This window comes from Mastigoproctus giganteus, chromosome 14 (genome assembly GCF_048544385.1).
Source record: "Mastigoproctus giganteus isolate SK-2022 chromosome 14, ASM4854438v1, whole genome shotgun sequence".
Classification (NCBI taxonomy): domain Eukaryota; kingdom Metazoa; phylum Arthropoda; class Arachnida; order Uropygi; family Thelyphonidae; genus Mastigoproctus; species Mastigoproctus giganteus.
The window spans coordinates 48,769,804-48,791,450 of NC_143588.1; the positions used below are offsets into that span (position 1 = coordinate 48,769,804).

At 36.9% G+C, this 21,647-nt stretch overlaps 1 protein-coding gene across 2 annotated transcripts in view; it reads right to left on the reverse strand.

The window, feature by feature from the left end:
- Nucleotides 1-21,647, reverse strand: part of LOC150075125 (chromobox protein homolog 3-like) — a 158,804-nt gene that overhangs the window by 52,143 nt on the left and 85,014 nt on the right. For both annotated transcript variants that reach the window (XM_090389246.1, XM_090389248.1), the window contains one exon: nt 807-836. In XM_090389246.1, coding sequence (XP_090245372.1) covers nt 807-836 — 30 coding nt within the window. The remainder of the gene's footprint in view (nt 1-806; nt 837-21,647) is intronic.

The window sequence follows — 21,647 nt, forward strand, 5'->3', positions numbered from 1 at the left end:
CTCATTAGTATTGAAAAAGATACTGTTTCCAGTTTCAATAATTCTGAAATTGTCAATGATTTTTCAATAAGAAATCAAGAAGAATAAACATAATACTTTTGTATGTATAACATTTACTTCATTGTTTCTTTTCTAATTAATTTTTAATTTATACTTTTTATTAGTTGTGATTATGTAAACATTGTTGTCAATAATTATAATTGTATTACTTTTGTTATTAATTATTATATGAATAAAAGTAAAATACAATATATAAATATTTTGGGGGGCACCAAATTGTGATTGGCAACCGGGTGCCACATTCACCAGGAATGCCCCTGGTGCTAAACATTACGATGAAAATATTTTAAAGCATTACTACATATTATTATGCTACTCTGAGCAACACAATTACTGAAAACATAAGCTTTTTAAGGGCATATGCCTGGGAGAGGCACTAAAAACATCATTCAACAGTATACATTTTTACACCATTCTAGAAGTGTTTTTACTTCCAGATGAATGTACAATGCTTTTGTGTTCATATTATAGTAGCATTCTTTGTTGCCCAAAGAATTTCTGCAAACTCTTACATACCATAGAAAGCAGGGAATGCAATTAAAAATGCTTACTGGTTCCTTAATAAAGCTATTTCATACTTCAGTCATATTTAAATTATAATTATTATTTAGCTGATCTGCAATAACTCAAAGTGCAAAAACAAACAGGTTTCCTAAATACAATAGTAAGCAAAAGTATTAATCCAATCCAGCCAGCTATATGAAGTAAACTTAATAAAAAAAAAAAAAAAAAAATTGAAACTGTACCTGTCTTGTTGCTATTAGTATCAATCTCACCTGTTAAAAAATAAATATACTTCTGTATTATTTGAATATGAAACAAAACAATAGCAAGTATTCAAAAATATATACACATAGATTAAAAAAGGTAAACTATTTAAGATCAACAATGACGCAAAAAAGGTTAAACTTTGAGTCTCTTTAAAATAACTAATGTACATAGCAATTTTTAGCTAACTAACAATTCGAGTAAGTAATCAGTTAGAATTGGAAAAAAGTTTTAAAGACACCATATTCCAAGAGAACAGCTGACTATAAATTAATAAACTTGAAACTGTTATGACCTGCCATTTCCAAATTTTTCTTAAATATTCCCAAGTATCCCTTTCTCCTCAATTTGAAGATTTGTTTTTAAATCCAGCCTTACACTTTTAAACTAAACAATCAAGAAAAGCAAGTTCAATCCAATTTGAATGGTTTCATTACAGGTGAATGAAATTGATTATCAGAAACAATCAACTATCCAAAATACCCTTGGTCCCAAATGTCTTGGATAACCAGGATTCTACTGTTGACATATGACATGACATAATTTTCACATTTTGTACGTCAAGTGGTAAAGTAAGAGAGTTCTCAAATTTTCAAAGGAAAAATTAAAGAAAACACTTTTCATTAAAGGCATGTTCAGTTCCATCTGCACGGACAGGGTGATGATTAAAAATACACGAAAAGGCTGAAACCTGCGAAGCTGATCAAGGTGGGCATAATACCAGCCAATAAAACTAGTTGCAAAACTAGATCAACAATGACGCAAAAAAGGTTAACAACTTTGAGTCTCTTTAAAATAACTAATGTACATGGCAATTTTTAGCTAACTAACAATTCGAGTAAGTAATCAGTTAGAAATGGAAAAAAGTTTTAAAGACACCATATTCCAAGAGAACAGCTGACTATAAATTAATAAACTTGAAACTGTTATGACCTGCCATTTCCAAATTTTTCTTAAATATTCCCAAGTATCCCTTTCTCCTCAATTTGAAGATTTGTTTTTAAATCCACCCTTACACTTTTAAACTAAACAATCAAGAAAAGCAAGTTCAATCCAATTTGAATGGTTTCATTACAGGTGAATGAAATTGATTATCAGAAACAATCAACTATCCAAAATACCCTTGGTCCCAAATGTCTTGGATAACCAGGATTCTACTGTTGACATATCATCATCATCAGCCATTTTCAATCCACTGCAGGATGAAGGCCTCTCCAGCAAGTTTCCAGTTCCTTCTGTTTTGAGCACTGGCCATCCATTTACTACTCGAAAACTCACGAATTTCATCTATCCATCTCCGCCTTTGTCTTCCAGGTTTTCTTCTAGCTCCTCTTGGGTACCATTCTGTTATTTTCTTAGTCCATCTGTCATCATGCCTTCGAGCTATGTGTCCTGCCCAAGACCATTTTAGTTCTTTAGTTTTGATAAGAATGTCCTTTACTTGAGTTTGCTGCCTAATCCATGTGTTTCTCTTCTTATCTAACAGTCTGATTCCCAATATAATTCGTTCCATTCTTCGCTGTGTAGTTCTTAGCTTCTCTTCCATTCTTTTGGTGAGTGCCCAAGTTTCACTTCCATAAGTCATGGTGGGGAGTATACATTGATTCATTATTTTACGTTTCAGACAAACTGGGATATTGCTCTTCAGTATGTGACTATATTTCCTGAATGCTATCCATCCAAAATTTATTCTTCTCTTGACTTCCAGCCATTTATCATTATTACAGCTGATAACTTGTCCTAGATAAGTATATGACTCCACCTTTTCAATTACTGCTCCTTCAATCATTATTTCCCTTTCCATGGCATACTTGTTCATCATTACTTTTGTTTTAGCCATATTCATCTTTAGTCCAAAATCCTTACTAACTGTGCATAACTGATTAAGATTTTCCTCTAATTCTTTGGGATCGTGGCTTATGACCACAATGTCATCTGCAAATCTTAAATGGTTTAGGTACTCTCCGTTCACATTGACTCCTTTCTGCGACCAGTCTAATCTTCTGAAAGCTTCCTCAAGGGCAGCAGTAAACAGCTTCGGAGATATTGTGTCTCCTTGTCGAACTCCTTTCTCGATTTTAAATTTGCTACTGTCTTTGTCTAGTCTAATAAAGGATGTAGCACTCTCATATATTTTCTTCAAAATCATAACATATGGAGTATCTATGCCTTGTCTTTCCAGTGCCCGAAACATTGCCTTATGCTGTATGGAGTCAAATGCCTTTTCATAATCCACAAATGCCAGGCATAATGGTGTTTTATATTCATTTGCTTTCTCCATTAGCTGTGATATTACGTGAAGGTGATCCATAGTTGAGAATCCTGTCCTAAAGCCAGCTTGCTCTTTCGGTTGATTCTCATCAAGTATTCTTTCTAATCTGTTAGTAATGACCCTTGTGAACAACTTGTAGATATGGGATAACAAGCTAATTGGTCTATAATTTCCGATTTCTGATTTATCTCCTTTCTTATGCAGCAAAACTATGATTGCATTATTCCACTGCTTAGGCATCACACCTTTTCTAATGCACTTTGTGAAGAGCCTTGCCAGTTTTTGTGTTATGTCTCTTCCTCCCAATTTTAACAACTCTACAGTAACTTCATCTTCCCCCGGGGCTTTCCGATTCTTCATTTTCTTCAATGCATGTTCTACCTCATCAGGAAGAATATCGGGTATGTTGTATGTGTTGCTACTTTGCAATCCATCTTCCCCACTGCTGGTATCATTCCCTCGCTCCTTGTATAATTCTCTGTAGTAGTCTTCTGCTATTTGAATTATGCCTTCTCTGCTGTTTATAAGTACACCATCTCTATTCTTCAGTTTCAGTATCATTTGTCTTTCTGTATTACTGCTCATGGCTGCTGATTTAAATCCTTTGTTTTCCCTTAATGCTTGTTCTACTTTTCTTGTGTTAAATCTTCTTATGTCCTCTCTGAGTCTCTTTCTAATGGCTTTGCATAACTCAGTATACTCAATTTTCTCCCTGTCAGTGTTTTTCTTGCTCTTCATTTGTCGTCTTTGGTTCATCATGACAAGTGTTTCTTGACTAATTTTTTTTCCTTTGGATTTCTGTTTCCCTATAGGTTTCTTGGGCTTTATCACTTTCAGAAAGTTGTAATATTCCTCGTCGATATCTTGGTCCTGAGCAGTCTGCAGAAGCTCAAACTTGTTCTTAAGTTCCAGTACATACTGCTTTTTCTCCTCCTCTGTTATTTCAAAGACCTTTGTATTATTTACTCGAGTCAGTTTTTTCCTTTCCTTTCCTACATCTATATCAAGTGTACATCTTACCATTCTGTGATCACTTCCAACATTTACCTTATTCAGGACGGTAACATCATTCACAATATATCTTCTGTTAGTGAGGATGAAGTCGATTTCATTAGTTGTTAATCCATTTGGACTCTTCCATGTCCACTTTCTGTTCACCCTTTTCTTGAAAAAAATGTTCATTACTGACATTCCTTGAGATTCTGCAAATTCCACAAGTCTTTCACCTCTTTTATTTCTTTCACCAATTCCAAAATTTCCTATAGTTCCTCTTTCTGCGCTGTTTTGCCTTTTTCCAACCTTAGCATTGAAGTCCCCCATAATAATAGTGTAGTGGGTTTTCTGCTCATCTAGAAGACTCTCAATTTCAGTGTACATTTCTTCAACCTCTTCATCATCATGGCTCGATGTTGGTGCATAAATCATTATAATCTTTAGCTTGTACCTCTTAGAAATCTTGAGTATTAGTCTTGACACCCTTGGTGATGTACTTTTGAATTCCAAAATGTTGTTTTTAAAATCTTTATGGACCAGAAACCCAACTCCACCTTCACTCCTTTCACTGTTTCCATTGGTGTACAGCAGATTTCCACTTGATAAACTTATAAGTGATTCATTTCTTCTTCTTGTTTCAGCCAAACCGATGATATTCCAATTCACATTTTCTAATTCCTTTTCCAGCTCTAACATCCTGTCTTCACCGATGAGTGATCGTACGTTATAACAGGCCACGTTCAATTTCCGTGCATGGCAGCCTGGTCGTACCCAGAGATTCTTAGCACCCTCTGCTTCCACTCTGATCCTCTCGCTACCGTAAGAGGGAGAGTGAAAGCTGCTGGGGACTGAGGGCCATTTGTATTGTTGTGCTCTCATTGCTGGAGGGTTTGGTCTTTTCCTCTTCACGCTGACCAGGCGTCTTGAAGAGAACCACTCTACACGTTCGTTGCCACCTAAGTAACGTAACAGGGCTTACCATCAAGAAGGTGTGCATGAGTGGATTTTAGGGAGGCAGGCAAACCGGACTTCTCCTAAATCTTCTGTAATAGAGAGATATTGGATCCATCAGTGTTTTAGGCTGAGTGTCTGATAACACACAGGATACCTGTTCCCCTCTAAGCCCCTTGACATATGACATGACATAATTTTCACATTTTGTACGTCAAGTGGTCAAGTAAGAGAGTTCTTAAATTTTCAAAGGAAAAATTAAAGAAAACACTTTTCATTAAAGGCATGTTCAGTTCCATCTGCACGGACAGGGTGATGATTAAAAATACACGAAAAGGCTGAAACCTGCGAAGCTGATCAAGGTGGGCATAATACCAGCCAATAAAACTAGTCGCAATCGATGCAGCTGGTCAATGTTACACATAATTAACTGTTAATTGTTATTTAAGTTTTTTAAATAGTTTTATATAGTTTTTTAAAAAAATTGCAATTTTTATATGAAAAATACAAGGTTCATATTAAATGTTTTCTAAATTGAAAGATTTGAAGAAAATGATGTTTTGGGGCAAATATATTTTGCTCAATGAGTGAGAAATTTGAGGTATATGTTCCTAACATTACAGGCAAAATAACAATTATAATTGACCCCAACTTGACTCTCTGTGGTTCACTCAGAGCATGTTCACTATAGTATAGTACTTTGCATTTTTTGATACCCTCCACCAGAGATGCACTCTGTATTTCCGGAACAGTACTATTCATTCCATACAGCTTGGGTGGGTTACCCATTAGCATGTGTTCGTGCCTGAGAGCCCTTGTGGGGATAAAATAATAATAAAAATTTAATGCTCTTCAATTTGGTTTTCCAATCAACTGCTGATTCATGGTGCTAGCGTTAAAAGTGCTGATCCTTAATTTAAATTGACTTTTACTGACACCCTAATTAAAGAGAAAAAACTGAACTGCCTGCCAAATTTGAAATGATGCAAAGCATTTCCACTTTATGACAAGGAGAAATTTTGAGCCATCTGTTTATTGTCAGAAAAGTTATTTTTCAATTTTTGTAGCTATTTTGTACTGGCAAAAGTTTCCTGTCCTCAACCGTTAAATTCATTGGGACACATTCCACTGTTTCTCACATATTACAAAAATATACACTTTATATAGACTCACTTGACAGTGTTATGGAAAAGGGGGAACCCACATGGGGGGGGGGTGTTCTAAATAAACCAAAATTTATTCAAGTGTTGTTTAAAAAACTTCTCTTTAGGAACTGTTGTTTCCTGAGAGGGAGTTGCTTTTAGCTGAAACCTACTCCTGCTTTTCAAGTGAAAACAGCACTGCATTATTCAGCAATGTTGCTTTCGGTTTAGTTTTGGCTTCCCTTCAGTTCCTATGTACATACTGTTCATGTGCATTTTGTGTCTGAGTAACTGATTTTAGTTTACTATGTACGTAGTTTCAACTTCTCTCTCTCTTTTTCAAATGGGCTCAAAAAAATCAAGTGAGTAAGCCAGTGCTAATAACAAAGAGGGTGAAAAGCTTTTTATCAGAAACTAAACTGAACAGGTGAATTTTACAGAAAGAACTGGATTCAAAGGAGAGCACTAGATTTAGACAATATTTACTGGTTTTTGGTGATCTGAAAATTATTTTTTGTTGTTTACTCAATTTAACAGTAATATTAAAATTAAGAGTATCATAAGTTGCTATTATAAATATGAATACAGTATACATATAAGGGTCTGAAATTTAAGGTAAGTTTTCTTCCATTTTCTGAACATATACTGTATAGTTTTAATGCTTCTGCTAACATTTTATAATTGTTATATCAAGGATGGTACCTTAAACTCAGCAGGAACACTGGTCATATCAATCAGTTAAAATGATTAACAGTATTTTTACAGACAAATCTCTCCCACTTAATGTGGATTCATCAGTGTTCTTTTTTTTATGGACCTAATTAAGAGTGCTAAACAAGGGATGCCTGTACTTTCATATTAACTTCTGACTCACAGCCTTTAGTAAATGGCACCTCAAAATTACAAACTGAAACCAAACTGTATGTCCAGTATACAAGGAAATCATAGAGAGGCACATTTAGGCTCTAGCTGCTCTTATGTCATTAAGCGCCACTCAAAACAAACAAACAATTAGCATATATAAACGGTATAACCCTTTGTGCCCTTTAAAGATAACTGTTTTATAATAACATTAAGAAGACCTACAGGGGTCCTGTTCTACTTATTCTTCTTACAGAATATATTATAATTTGTCTAACATTAAAATCACTGGGAATTACAATATACAGGATGGTTATGATTAAGGTGCATCGCTTTGCCAGTCCATAGTTGGCAAACTATAAATCATCCAGAGATGAAATTTAAAAAAGACAGTGTGGCTGCAAAATTCAAGCTAGTGTAACCCCCACTCCTGTATGGGGATTACACTAAGGCGAATCTGCAGCCACACTGTGCAATTTATCTGATAACAGTATGAGGAAGTCATGAGTAATGAAGATGACACTGCTCAATATGATAGCCATTTGAATGCAAATATGATCAAAGTGCAGTAGAGTATAATCAACTCCTGCCCAAAGTATATCACAAGAAATGTTGGCAGCATGTCATGGCCAATATTCAGCCAGAGACTGAATATTTCTTTGTTAATCCTGACCAAGAGATACCCTGATAATATGAAGTTATGGGGTATTTCAAGTATTAAGGTCCAAATAGCAAGGTGGCCAAATATTGATAAAATGCTAAGAAATGAGTTGGAAAACAACAAACATAACCCAAAGCAACCATCTTACTGATCAAACAATCTGTGGTGAAGCCCCATCCTGCATAAAAACAATAGTATCTAAAAATCCTATCTGGATTGACAGGAATCACACGGTGTAAAAGATCATATAATCATTCATATAATCTTCCAGTGGTAGTGTTATGGAACCATGTGCTAAAACATCTCTGCAGAATAATCCAATTATGAAGTCTAGTGTGAAACAACAGTAAATTTCTTTACTAAATAAGAGGTGGAGGCAACTTCTACACATTAAAAATTATGGAAAATTATATTCATACTGCCTACTGGTCAGAAATGAGCCCAATCAGTCCATATATGATGTGGCCATGTTCCAGTGCCATATCATACATCTTCATTCTATCAGAAATTGCAGTGAAGTTGGTGCACTGTTTTAGATAATGTGGAGTTAGCCAGTAAAGCACTTAGATCTTCCAAGGAAAACACTAAAGTAGGAACTGAAGCACTCTGCATGCTGTTGCATATGGAATATCTAGTTGTTGCAACACTACTGGCCACAGCAACAAGAACTTGACAAACAAACTATTGCAACTGGGTGGCTTCCCTTGCCACCAGTTACAAGATCCTAAAGGTTTTCAAACAATTTGATTGTACTGTTGGAGTACCCAATGCACAATCTATTGCAAACTGGAATAGATGGTATTCTTCAAAAAAAAAAAATTTCACTTCTCCTGTTGTATACATCTTTAATTGTTCAGCAAACAGAAATTCTGTTATTGCCTTTTTTCTTGGGCACTGCATAGCAGATTTGGTCGTCTGCAATTCAGAAACTAGGGGTTTTTTTTTGGATATCTTCAGCCATTTCATCAACAGGACATTTACCTCTATTGTTACTCAGCAGAATGCTTTTTAATACTGGATCAGGATCCTTTTCATGACAGAGCTTATAATTTCTCGTACTCACGACAGCATAAACTGCTCCCCAACTGTGTGCAAATATCCTGCTATTGCAATTAAGAGTGATATATTATTATATAACCTTCCTTCAGCATTTATAGAAACTGAAGGTTTCAAAAAAGACTTTGAACCTGTTGTAAATAATTTTATCTTTTACACTAGGATGTATCCTTTCTAGGTTGTCTTTCATCTTTGATGGTTTCATTGTATCGTTCTGAAAGGTTTTCTCACATAAGAGACATGGTATTGATTCATTGCTAGGCAAAGAAATGAATCACAAGGTTAAATAATCTTGCAGATATAGACAACACTTCATGTTTTGTCTTTATCTGCAAGACAACACCATGTGTTTCAATGTTATCAAAATCAATATGTTATTATTTGAAATAATTGACAATAGCATTTAAATATGTTATATGCCTATGCTCTTAACTGTTCAGTTAAAGCATAGGCATATCATGGTAATACTGTGGGTTAAACTGTGACATATGTGTCAGTTGATTGCTGGCAGCTGTTAATCATCATTAACAGCGGCACAATGCACATGTATCAAGAGAAATGGTCATTCACTGGATTATGGTTCTGCCACCTAATGGTAAAATTTGGTATGCAAATTGCTAAAACTGGAAATTAACCAGGCTAATATTTGTTGTTATATTTTTTAAATCATATATTATTATATAATTTGCCCATCAACCCCCATTCGACCCCTCTTTCAATACGACTGACCCCCAGTGGGTCAATAATGATCCCCATCGCATTTGGTGATTCTCTGTACAAACGGATACACTGTACAGCTATGGGCGCCCCTGTCAGCTCCGTCGTCACTAACATTGCAATGGAGGAGTTAGAGGAACACATATTCCTGAACCTACTGGTACCAATTACTATGTGGTGCAAATATCTTGATATTTTCACCATCATCCCCCATGGTTCAGATACTGCACAGTTGGAGTACCTCAACTCCTTATCCTCCTTCATCTAGTTCACTTTATAGTCGGAAGCAAAGGGGTCCCTTCCTTTCCTGGATGTTTTGGTGAAACGAGTGGCCCACACCTGGAAACCTCAGTATACCGAATGCCAATGTGGTCCGGGCAATTCACTAACTACAGGTCAGCCAATGCCCCTTGTCATCTAAACAGCACAACACGCGCTCTTCTCGCTCGAGTTTGGAGCCATTCCAGCTCAGAGGAAGCCAGGCACACCAAGGTTTCCAGAGTAAAAGCTGACCTAACCAACTGTGGATACCCAGCCCGTGTGTTAGACAGGTGATTGCTACAAACACAAGAGCTTGCAACTCACCCAAGGCCCTCATCTCCCCCCCCCCCCAAGACAGTGTATCTACTGCCTATATTCCTTACTATCTGGGCACCTCAGACCAGATTTCTAAGATCCTCGTGAGTACCACACGAAATGCGTACAACTTCCTGGTAGGAGCTTGCGATCTCTGGTCTTGAGCGTGAAAAAACCCATTGCCCCTCTCTTACGCAGCTGAATTGTACACCCCATAACTTGCCACGACCGCAGCAGTTGCTATATAGGGGAGAGCTCCAGAAGTCTTCAGAGTCAATAGTTTTAAAGCACGACAAACGCGCATGGGGTGTATAATCCCATATACACCAACAATAAGCGCCTGATCTAGTGAATGAATGTCTGTGCAATCTCGTGTTCATGTGCGCACTCTCCAAGTGCGCACATGAACTGATCACGCACAGCCTATTTGGTATTCATTATATTCTTAACATTTATATTATGTTTGCATTTCTGTTTCCACACACAAGTTATATTTTTACTTTTACTTGCTGAGGAAGGGGTTCGTCACCGTGAAAGCTTCTTGTATTAATTTTAACTTACTAAATAATCTTAGTTACTGCCTCCACTGGCCCTGCTGCATTATTCTTCACTTAAACTATGGAAACCAGTGCCACAGGCCCATTCTCTTACAATTTAATATGCTTTATGTGTAATCACAGGCCAATTAGCTGTGGAATAACTGCAAGCATAGTGGTATACTCTGAATGAATGGATAATAGTGTTGCCTATAATTGAAGTAAAAACTATTCCCCCAATATTTTAGGCATGTTTATAATTAAAACATCAAAATGAGGTTTCACGCCTAGAAACAGTAGTAATAATTATTGTCCTTTTTGTTATACTAATCTAAACACAAACTTGCGTTCAGTTCAATTTCAACCTATGATGAAAAAATTTATTCAAAATTCTAGAACAATTTGAAATTCTCTTACACAATCAAAAAACAGCATAATTCATCAGTAAAATGAGAAACTGCATGTTTAAGTCTAGTATAATCCTATATATGAGTGAGTGAGCAAGACAAAAATTTTATGGAAACATGATATTTACTTGAAATCTCTGTTAACTGTATGTCAGCATAAGAACTGTTACATGGCAATATCCATGCAATAAATTTTGATGCATTAAATGTGAATGTAGCTAGCACAGTTCACATTTCCACTAAGGTTTATTTAAAAAAAAAACCTGCTTGACGAGAGAGAGCGAGAATGCACAGGTATTCTTCAGAATTTCATACACAGTAGAACCCTGTTTATCCAACTATTACAGGACTGACAACCTGCTGGATAAGCGATAGTGCCAGATAATTCAGAGAGCAAAATAAGTTATTTCAGTTAATGGGTGCTAAAAATTAAACTATCAACATATTTATATTATCAATCAAATATTATATGTATGTACATATTATTTGCAGAACAAAATATGAATAAACACTAAAAATAAAAAGTGAAAAATAGAATAATTGCTTAAATTTTATCTTTTTTTTTTTGTGTAAAAAGATGTTTATTTTTGACAATGTTTTTTTTTGTCAAAATTTTTGTGATTCAATTTTTTAAAAAAGCTCAGCAAGTGCTATATCTTCCTCTTACTCTAAACATTATACGTGATCTACTGCTTCAAAGCTTTCCACGTGGGTTACATTGGAGGAGCTAGCAAGGTAATGGGGTTCTCATGTTTGGTCAATTAGAACTTATTTCTTCATCAGTAGTAATTTCTTTCTTAATTTTTCATCTTTTGTGAGCCAATCTATCAACAACAGATTTAGTCACACTTTCACACCTTCTATTTGCATGTTGAAATATATTTAAAAATTAACCTTCTGCGACATCATAAATGGCAGCTGACTCAAAGTCAAATGAATTTAACAGTTATCAACAGTTAACAGTGTGACTAACCCCAGTTATCATGCTGATAACTGGGGTTAGTCACATCTTCCATCAAGAATTTGGAAAAAGTAATGGTTTGTATTTGGACTTACAATTCTTCTAGCCAGTAAATGACAACTTTGACATTAATATATTTCAGGGATTCAGTCATATCTTGCGAATGTTCCAAAATATGAATGATGAATTTAAATATGCCTTCTTTTTAAATTTTCTAAGACCCATTGATCTGCTGGCTGATAAAGGGCAGTGACATCTGGATGAAAAATAAAATGTTTAATATCACCTTCTTGGAGATTTAAAAGATATGTTGAGGCACAAGGAAAGCTTTTGGGGAAGATTTTAGCTCTTAAGGAATTTCTTCACTTTAGGATCCATTCTGGAAATAACTGAGTACAAAGCACTCATTTGATAACAGTACTGTATTACTGGAAAAGAATTGATTTTACTTAATTGATACATAAAATTTTTAAGCACTCTTGGCTTTACAGTTTCCTATAATCATTAATATCAGCTTAAATGTTCCAGCAACATTGCCCGTAAATAAAACAGCTTAGCATTCTTTGCTTTTCTCATACTGTTTTTGCCGCCAAAGTTTTATTTGACACAATTTTTTGGCACCTCATAATAAAGACCAGTTTTATCACAATCTGAGAATCCAAGTTTGAAGAATTAAGAGAGTTCAATTATCATATTACTATTATATTTTAATTTAGTAGTAGCATTAATAGATTTAAGAAAGCAAGCTTATACAGCATCAGCCAAAACAAAACGAGAGAATATTTCCTACATCACCCTGAATACCCTCTAATAGTTTATCTACTTATTCCTTGAATTTATTCAAAACCTACTTCCACACAACCAGATGGAACTTTGTTCCAACAATCAACCACCCACTGGTTGAAGGCAAACTTCCGCACATCTGTTCTGAATCCAAACTTCTTCAATTTGAATTTATGCCCCATCATGTGTGTAGTCCACAAAAGAGGCAAGATGCCATCAGCAGTGATCTTACTTAGTCCATTCAAAGCCTTAATCATCTCAATTCGATCTCCTCACAGGTGCCTAGTCTCCAGACATGGCAGTTTGCAAAACTGAAGCCCTTGCTGGAAAGGGCACCCCCTTGTTTCCCCTCACTAATCGCATTGCTCTTCTATGCATCCATTCCAAAAGATCCACCAAGTGAGGCTTCCAGAACTGTATACAGTAACTACTCAAGTGTAGTTAACCATTGCCTTATACATTGGGATACTCACCTCCTTATTCCCACTCCTTAATGCCCACTGATAACTACTCTTTGTCTTCTCACACTCAACCATCCCCTTATCCGTAGCAGTAACTTGCCCTAATGCCACACTGCTCCAATTTGTACAGCAGTCTTTTATGTGGAACAGTGCCAAAAGCTTTTCTGAAATGATGTCAAAATTATTTTTTGCAACCAGTTCCTTTGTTACTGCATCATAGAATCCAATCAGGTTGGTCAGGCAAAATCATTCCTTAACAAATCCATGATGTGACTACATGCCTGTCTAGATGAACCTGCACTGCTTCTTGAACCAGTAACTCCATAATTTTCCCTGGAACGGAAGTTAAGCTAACAGGTCTGTAATTACTCATCTCATCCTTTACTATCTTTTATCTTATTATACTATTTAAAAACTCCTTTTATTAATTAAAAAAAAAAATAATAAAAAAATAAATCCTTTAAAAACACACAAATACAAAAATCGCATCTCTGCAGAGCTTACCAACTTACCCCCCCCCCCACACACACACAGCCATCTCAAAATACAGAAAACCAGAAAAAGCAATTTACACTCTAAGCTAAATTTAACTATTTCTCCTTTGTATTCATGGCAATTTCAACATTACTTTGTACATTTTTATGAATAAACATTTACCTATTATTTTCCTGTTGATAAACCACATTATGACCTCAAAAAGTTATCGATGAAATAAACAGAGCGTGGCAGAATAACCGAGGGTTGGATAAACAGGATTGTGCTTTTGGGATTTATTTGGCAATAGCATTTATTTGTTAAGCCATTTATCTGCTATTGTTAAGAGCTACAAAAATAGCAATTTTCTATTCTTTTGAGAGTAGTCAATCCAACTTTGGTAGGGAGAAAAACACACAAATACAAAAATCACATCTCTGCAGAGCTTACCAACTTAACCGCCCCCCCCACAGCCATCTCAAAATACAGAAAACCAGAACAAGCAATTTACACTCTAAGAGTAGCTCTTAATATCGCTTAAGTATAATATATCCATAACCATGACCCAGGGATGGATAATTCAAAACTCTTTTGGAGAATATTTTATTCTTTTATCACATGTGACTATAGTACAACTCTGTATTTAAAAAGCACTGCTTATCTAACCTCCCAAACAGAAAGGTAGTCAAGCATACACTTTAATAAACAGCCTCATCTATTAACGTCAGAAAAAGGTTGTAGCTTTTCAGACAAGTTTTATTTTTTCTTTTCCCTTGCTCTCTCCTTTAAGCAATAGACAGCTGTGTGGGCAGAAAATCCTAGAATAAACCACTGGAAAAATCCAACTCCCTCTGCCTGAGCTCAGCTAACTACAATCCAGATTGAATACATTTTTAAGCATTCCAAGTATCTGATGGAATTCAAATCCAGATCTCTGCAAACAAGTGACAAGTAGCAAACCCATTATACAGTCACACAAAAGAGAAATGAATCAAAGTTAGAGAAACATAGCTTTATGTAACTCTCAGCTTACTAGCTGTGATGTCAATTCCCTTTCTTAAGTATGTTATAACAGTTAGCACCCTAGTTTGTATTAGTCCTGTTCAGCCTAAATACTTTCAATAGTCTAATGCCAAATGGTAGCTATAATTACTGTAGAATGGCAATAGTTTCCTTCTAATGCAATAACATAATAATGCTGTACCTGAACAGAAACTATATCTTTTCATATGAGCTTTGGGGAAAGTTGCACAGGGCTAAATCTGGCAGGCTTATAGTAGGCAGCAGTAACACTTTCTTCAATGGGCACAATTCCCTTGCTATCATACAAAGTGATCAGCATGGATTTGATTTTTGGCATTTCTTGATGAATTTTTTTTTTTTTTTGGCTTTGGGAAAGTTTCCCAACTTCCACTCCACATTTTGTCGCTTCACTGTGGGATTTTACTGAAAACACCACATCTCGTCACCCATAAAGATCATATTCAGGAAGCTGAGTTTGCTTTCAGCTGCCTCAATGCACTCTCTCCTGCAGGTTTCAACTTGCACCTGTCATTGACCATCTGCTAAGGAATGTGGAACAAACTATGCACAGGCCTTCATTTTCTTCAAATCCTGTATTATTTGTCGAAGTTTTCTTATTAATGTACTCAAGTACTCAGGGCCACGCCGTGAATACATTATTATTGTATACTTGGTTGTTTAGGTTGTCACAGACATTCTCTCAGATATGCCAGACAAGCTGTACTTGCTACCTGGGAGTCTAAAACATTGATGGAACTGATATTCGGGTGACATTCAGGTCAAAGGGACCCAATTTCGGCAAATTCCGGATGGACTGTGACAGTCAAATCCTCTGCTTGCACCTTCACGATGGTGAAACTGTTAGTAACCCTGGGTATAATCTCCATGCACTTGGACACTGTTAGTGACCATCCAGGTGTGAAACAACGTAAGCAGGGGTCGAGGTGTGGTGTCCATACCTCATGAAGGAATGCCACCCCTCTGTGTTACCAGGCAATACTAGGTGATAGTTGACTCCCAACAACTGATGCAATACCACCACTTTGCTTATTGGAGAACCCATGAAGTGGTGGAACCCATGTTTAGTCCCCAGAGCTAAGTTCCAGTCAACTCTCCCCCACCTCTTCCATCATTCGGTATGACTGACGACTTTTGAGATTATGATGAACATCATGGTGAGATCCAATCTTCCTTACATTTCAAGGGCACAGCTCTAAAACGGTATTCGCAGACAGGCCGCTAGTTAGTACACTGGACTGAACCTATTGGTAACTCTTTAGGAGGTTTCCGGATCAGCTAGTGTATAATCTTGCTACCTCTACTCTGCCAGATAGCGACTGGAGGGAGTCCGAGTAGTGTTTATGCGGGGAGCATTGTTGAAGCCACATTATGTCAAGGATCTGGGTATATTCTTACTATGTGTATGCCATATCCAAAAATTTCATTACTTCATATTGCATACTGTGATCACCAAATACGGAAAGGTCAGAGAATGACCACCGCATATCACCGGAGCAATATGGCCTTAGTTCCTAATGCTCCTAAAAACCAAATAACAACAACACAGTTGAAGTGAGAAGTCCTTTAGGCACCTCAGATCACAACTTCATGATTGTCTCTTCTCCAATGGAGCCTTCATCTCATGGCTATTCCCAACCTTGTGTTGTTTGGCATTACAAGAATGCAAAATGGGATGACCTGAGAGATTTTTTTTCTTCTTTTCCTTGGTCGGATTACTGTTTCAAAACTTCTAACGTTTGCTCAGATCGTATCAGTGAAATTATTCTTGTAGGAATGGAATCCTTTATTCCACACTCCACTTTAAAATCTCATCCTTTATCTATAAACCTTGGTTTTCCAATAAATTTGCTAAAGCTGTTCAAGAGAAGAGCGTTGCATATCGTAATTGGCTTGTTTCCAAATTTTCAGTTTCATTTTCTGCCTACACCAAAGCTCGCAACAATTGTAAAGCAGTTATTAATCAGTCCAAACTATATATTGAACAGGCTAAGAGTAGAAAACTTGTTCCTTGCCCTAATGGAAGCCGAGCATTCTGGTCTCTTGCCAAACTCTGCTCCCACCTCAGTCAAAACCAGTTGGTTCTGTTGTCACTTCAGCCAAGGATAAAGCTGACTTGCTAGCATCCCATCCCATTTTTCTTCCAACTCCTGTATTAATGATCTTGGTAAAACACCTCCCACTATTCCCGACACGCTCCATTCAATGCCTCCTGTGGTCTTCTGTCAAAAGGATGTCAATGAATCTTGATGCTAAGAAAGCTCCAGGTCCCGATGGTATTTCTCCACTTGTTCTCAAAACCTGTGCTCCTGAACTTACTCCTGTTCTTTGCCACCTTATTTCACTTTCTTATTCCAAAGGTGTTTTTCCTTCTGCTTGGAAATTTTCTCATATCCAGCCAGTTCCTAAAAAGGGTGACAAATCCTTCCCATCCAATTACTCTTTCTAAAGTAAGGGAGAAATGAATTAATCGTTAACTTTTAAACTACCTAGAAACCTTCCGTCTGATCAACGTTCACCAGTATGGATTCCATCAGTGGCGATCCACTGGTGATATTCTGGCTTATGTTACTCATTTATGGACAAATTCAATGGAAAAGTTCGGTGAAACACAAGCAGTTGCTCATGACATCTCAAAGGCTTTCGATCATGTTTGGGATAAAGGTGTCCTAAACAAGCTTCCATCTTATGGTATGCAAACTGTTTTTTGTAATTGGTTATCCAATTTTCTCTCTGATCGCTCACTGAGGGTGATGGTAGATGGCTCTCTCTTCTAACTTTTCCACTAATGCTGGTGTCGCCCAAGGTTCAGTTCTTTCTCCTGTTCTTTTCCTCTTGTATATTAATGACCTTCTTCCATTGACTGGAAATCCTATCCATAGTTTTGCTGATGATAGCACATTGCATTCCACTTTCCATTTTGAGAAAGTTGCCCTGCTCAATTAGCTTCAACTTCTCGCATATCCACTACCAATTCCTTAAATGCCGATCTCCAGATAATTCTCCAGTGGGGAAAAGACAACTTAGTTGATTTCAATCCTTCTAAAGCTCAGTCTTGTCTTATATCTCGCAAAAAGGATTCTTCTGCTCCTATGCTTATCTTTAGTGACACTCCAATTTCTAGACAAAATGATATATCTCTTTTGGGGATTACCCTGACTTCTAATCTCTTGGCACAAGCACAATTACAAATATTGCTTCCTCTGCATCTAAAAAACATGGTTTTCTCTTTCACTCTCGGTGTTACTTTTCTTCTAAACTCTGTATTCAGTTCACTCAGTACAAATCGCAAATCCGCCCTTCCATGGAATATTGTTCCCACATCTGGGGTGGTGGCCCCCAAAACCTCTCTTAGGGTCTTTGATTTCATTCAGAAGAGGGCAGTTACGTTAATTAATGATTCATCTCTAACAGAGTCTCTCCACTCGCTGTCTAATGCAAATGCTGGGCCTACTGTCTGGAGCTGTCAAGAGCATTTCCAAAATTTCATTAAAAAGATAACTGAAATCCAATCCCCACCTGGCTGAATATCCTTGTTCTGCAATACTCTGAGGAACTATTAATACGCCAACTTCACTAAATTATCCCATGAATGCATGGGGTAATTTAGTGAAGGTTGTGGGTTTACATTTCAACACAGTCATTGACATAATCTAATAACGGTACACATTACTATTCCATTTCCTAACCTGGGCACATTTCAGGGGCAACAGCATTATACATAAATTTTACTAAGTTGCTAATATCAGATGAGAAGTGGCCTCTACTAGTAAACTCATGCCATTCAGTGAATACTGTATTGAATCTAATTAAACAGCCAAGTGGTGTGTGAAAGAAAAAATTTCCAATTAAACACAAATATTTATGTATATATTTAATTCCCAATGATGACCATTTCACAACAACATAACAAAAGAAATGGGGATTATATTTTGCTATAGGCACTGAAACAATAATAGTATACACTGAAAGGACACAATTCATGGGATACCTGGTTCCTGGGCAATGCGATGCTGTCGCTCCACTCGCTAGTGGACAAACCCACTGCTTGGCAGCTATATAGGTATACTGCATTCACATAGACGGTAATTCAATGTCATTATGGATAAACGTCGTGAGTTAACCAATTTTGAAAGAGAAATGATAGTGGGTGCCCGAACCATGGGTCACTCTTTTGCAGAGATAGTACAGAAATTGCAATATCCTCGTTCGACAGTATCAAGAGCGTATCAGGAATACGCCATTTCTGGAATAACATCTCATCGTGGACAGCGCTGTGGGTAGAGAAAGGTAGTGGTTGTCGACGTTTGTCTCGCACTGTTTCAGCCAACTGGAGAGCAATGGTGGCACACATCACTGCTGACTTCAATGAGGAAGGTTCCAGAAACATCTCCACCAAGACCATCAGGTGATCATTAGCCGCAATAGGTTATGGGAGCCGCTGACTCACCAGTCTTATTGCTAATACCACAACACAGCACCCCATGCCTCAACTGGGCAAAACAGCATCGGCACTAGACCTTGGATGATTGGAGACAGGTCTCCTGGTCCAATTAATCCCATTTCCAGTTATTTCGAGCAAAAGGCAGGGTGTGTATCTGGAAGAAACCGCATGAAGCTATGCACCCTTCATGTCAAAAAGAAACTGTTTGGGCAGGTGGATGGTTGGTAATGATCTGGGAAGTGTTCAACTGACACATGTTGAAATCTCTGGTATGTCCAGACACATCTCTGAATGGTCCAGGTTATGTGTCCATCCTTGTAGACCATCTATATCCCTTCATGATCATCATGCACCCACCAGGAAATGGACTCTTCCAGCAGGACAATCGCCCCCCCACCCCTATAGAGCCATGGTGACTAGAACATTGTTTGAAGAGCATTCCACAGATTTTACCACTACGAAATGGCCTTCCCGTTCACGAGACATGAACCCCATGGACCATCTTTGTGACACTGCGGAAAGGTCCATTCAAGCTTTGGATCCTCCACCCAGGAATGCGATGGAATTATGGACATCGGTGCAGCAAGCATGGATGAAATACCCACGCAATGCTTCTGTGAACTAGTGGACTCAATGCCTCGCCATGCGACTGTCCTTATCCGGGCAAAAGGTGGGCCGATCCATTACTAGGTAGGTCGGTATCCAATGATTTCTGTCCATCTAGTGTACATCATCACTGCATTCCATTTTCTGCCTTGGGGACACTGATTCTTTACATATAATGATGTCTTTCAAGTCAACATAATTCCAAACCTTGTCACCATACAGATCTATAAAGCCCCAATACAGAAAAGCAACACAGTGATGCAGACTATTGCCAATTTCAGATAATTTGTTATTTGTCAAGTTTCCTTTTGCATATGTCAGTTCCCCAACTGAGGGACACAGTAAATCAATTCTTTCTTCTTTCATCATAGCTTCTTCTAGGTTTAAAACTTACATGTATACTTAACTTCTAATACTCTTAATAATACTTAATTATGTCATTGTGACCCATCATAACAACATAGTAAAGGCTGTGAGTGTTATATTTCAATGCAGGCACTAACAGATCTGATACCACAAAAGATCAATTGTTTCATCTATATCTTCTACCTTTGGGGGTGGGGTGTCCCTGTCATATTAGGGACACTCAAGAATTACCTCATCTACTAGTCTGTAAATTACTGCATGTGTTCTCTGGTCAGTTTGTCTTGGTTTGGTAGGGGAAAAAAAAAAAAAAAAAAAAAGTTTCCAGGAGGGAAATCCTTGCTATCCTCACCTCAGATCAACTAACTCAGACTGAAAAAAAGCCCATAAAAGTTCCTTGCATCATTGAGGATTCAAACATGGGCCTTTTCTACCCAGTGTGGAGAAGGCTGTGATTAAAACCTATGTTCTATCAACAAAGACTATCTTCAGTGATGGTGAGAATTACTAGAAATTTATACAGAAAAATTGTAAACCTGAAACTTCTACTACCTTAGCATTTTTAAGACCATTTTCCAGTGGAAACTTTACATCATGTAGTCACATGCAGAGTAAAGGATAAATCGCTTCACCTCAGTGGCATGCATCTATCTGAAGCTGTCTTTCCCTTTTACACTCATTTATACACAGTACTAAATGAGCACCAAATATTTGCTGACTTTTGGAGTAACACATGCAACTTCCTTTTCAGCACATAAATTGATGAGATGACAAGGACTACCTCTTACTACTAAGTGCTCAATACACTCTTTTATTATCCACATTATGCCAGTTTTTAGACTTACCATAACAGGGCCTTTATTAACACTAAGTGCCAGACAGTTTTCTAAAGGAAAACTGCATGCTCTCAAGATGGTCAAAAATGTTCACTATTATACTCAGCAGAATCACCTTCTAGTACTGGCAATGACATCAACCTCTAGTGTGCGTGCATTTTTTTGTGTGGAAAGGTCACCATAAAAGGACATAACTTGGAATAACATTGATTACTGCTGCTTGTAGCAACTGAAAACTGCACAATTTTCAAAGTCTTTCACTACTTCTACTTTCCCCTCTATCCAATTTCATCAACAATGTCTCTTTTTTGGGATTTCATAACCATATTTTTTCATTGTATTGTTATCACAAAACATTCCTAAATAATGTCTTCATAATCACCATAGCCAAAGAGAAAATTAATCATAATAACTAATGAGAATAAACATTCTGTATGCATGACACTACATCATCTTCACTTTGAAATGCTACATTTATTTTTACATTTCTTTCTACTGACTACACATTTTTCTTATGCGATTAGAAATTTTTATTATTTTAAGTTTTCCACAACTTAAAACTGAAAAATCATATCTATATACAGCACACACATCATTAATGAGTATTTTTAAAGACCAAAACAACCACCACTAAATTTTCAATTATTATTATTAAGAGCAAAGAAATAAAATCAATAA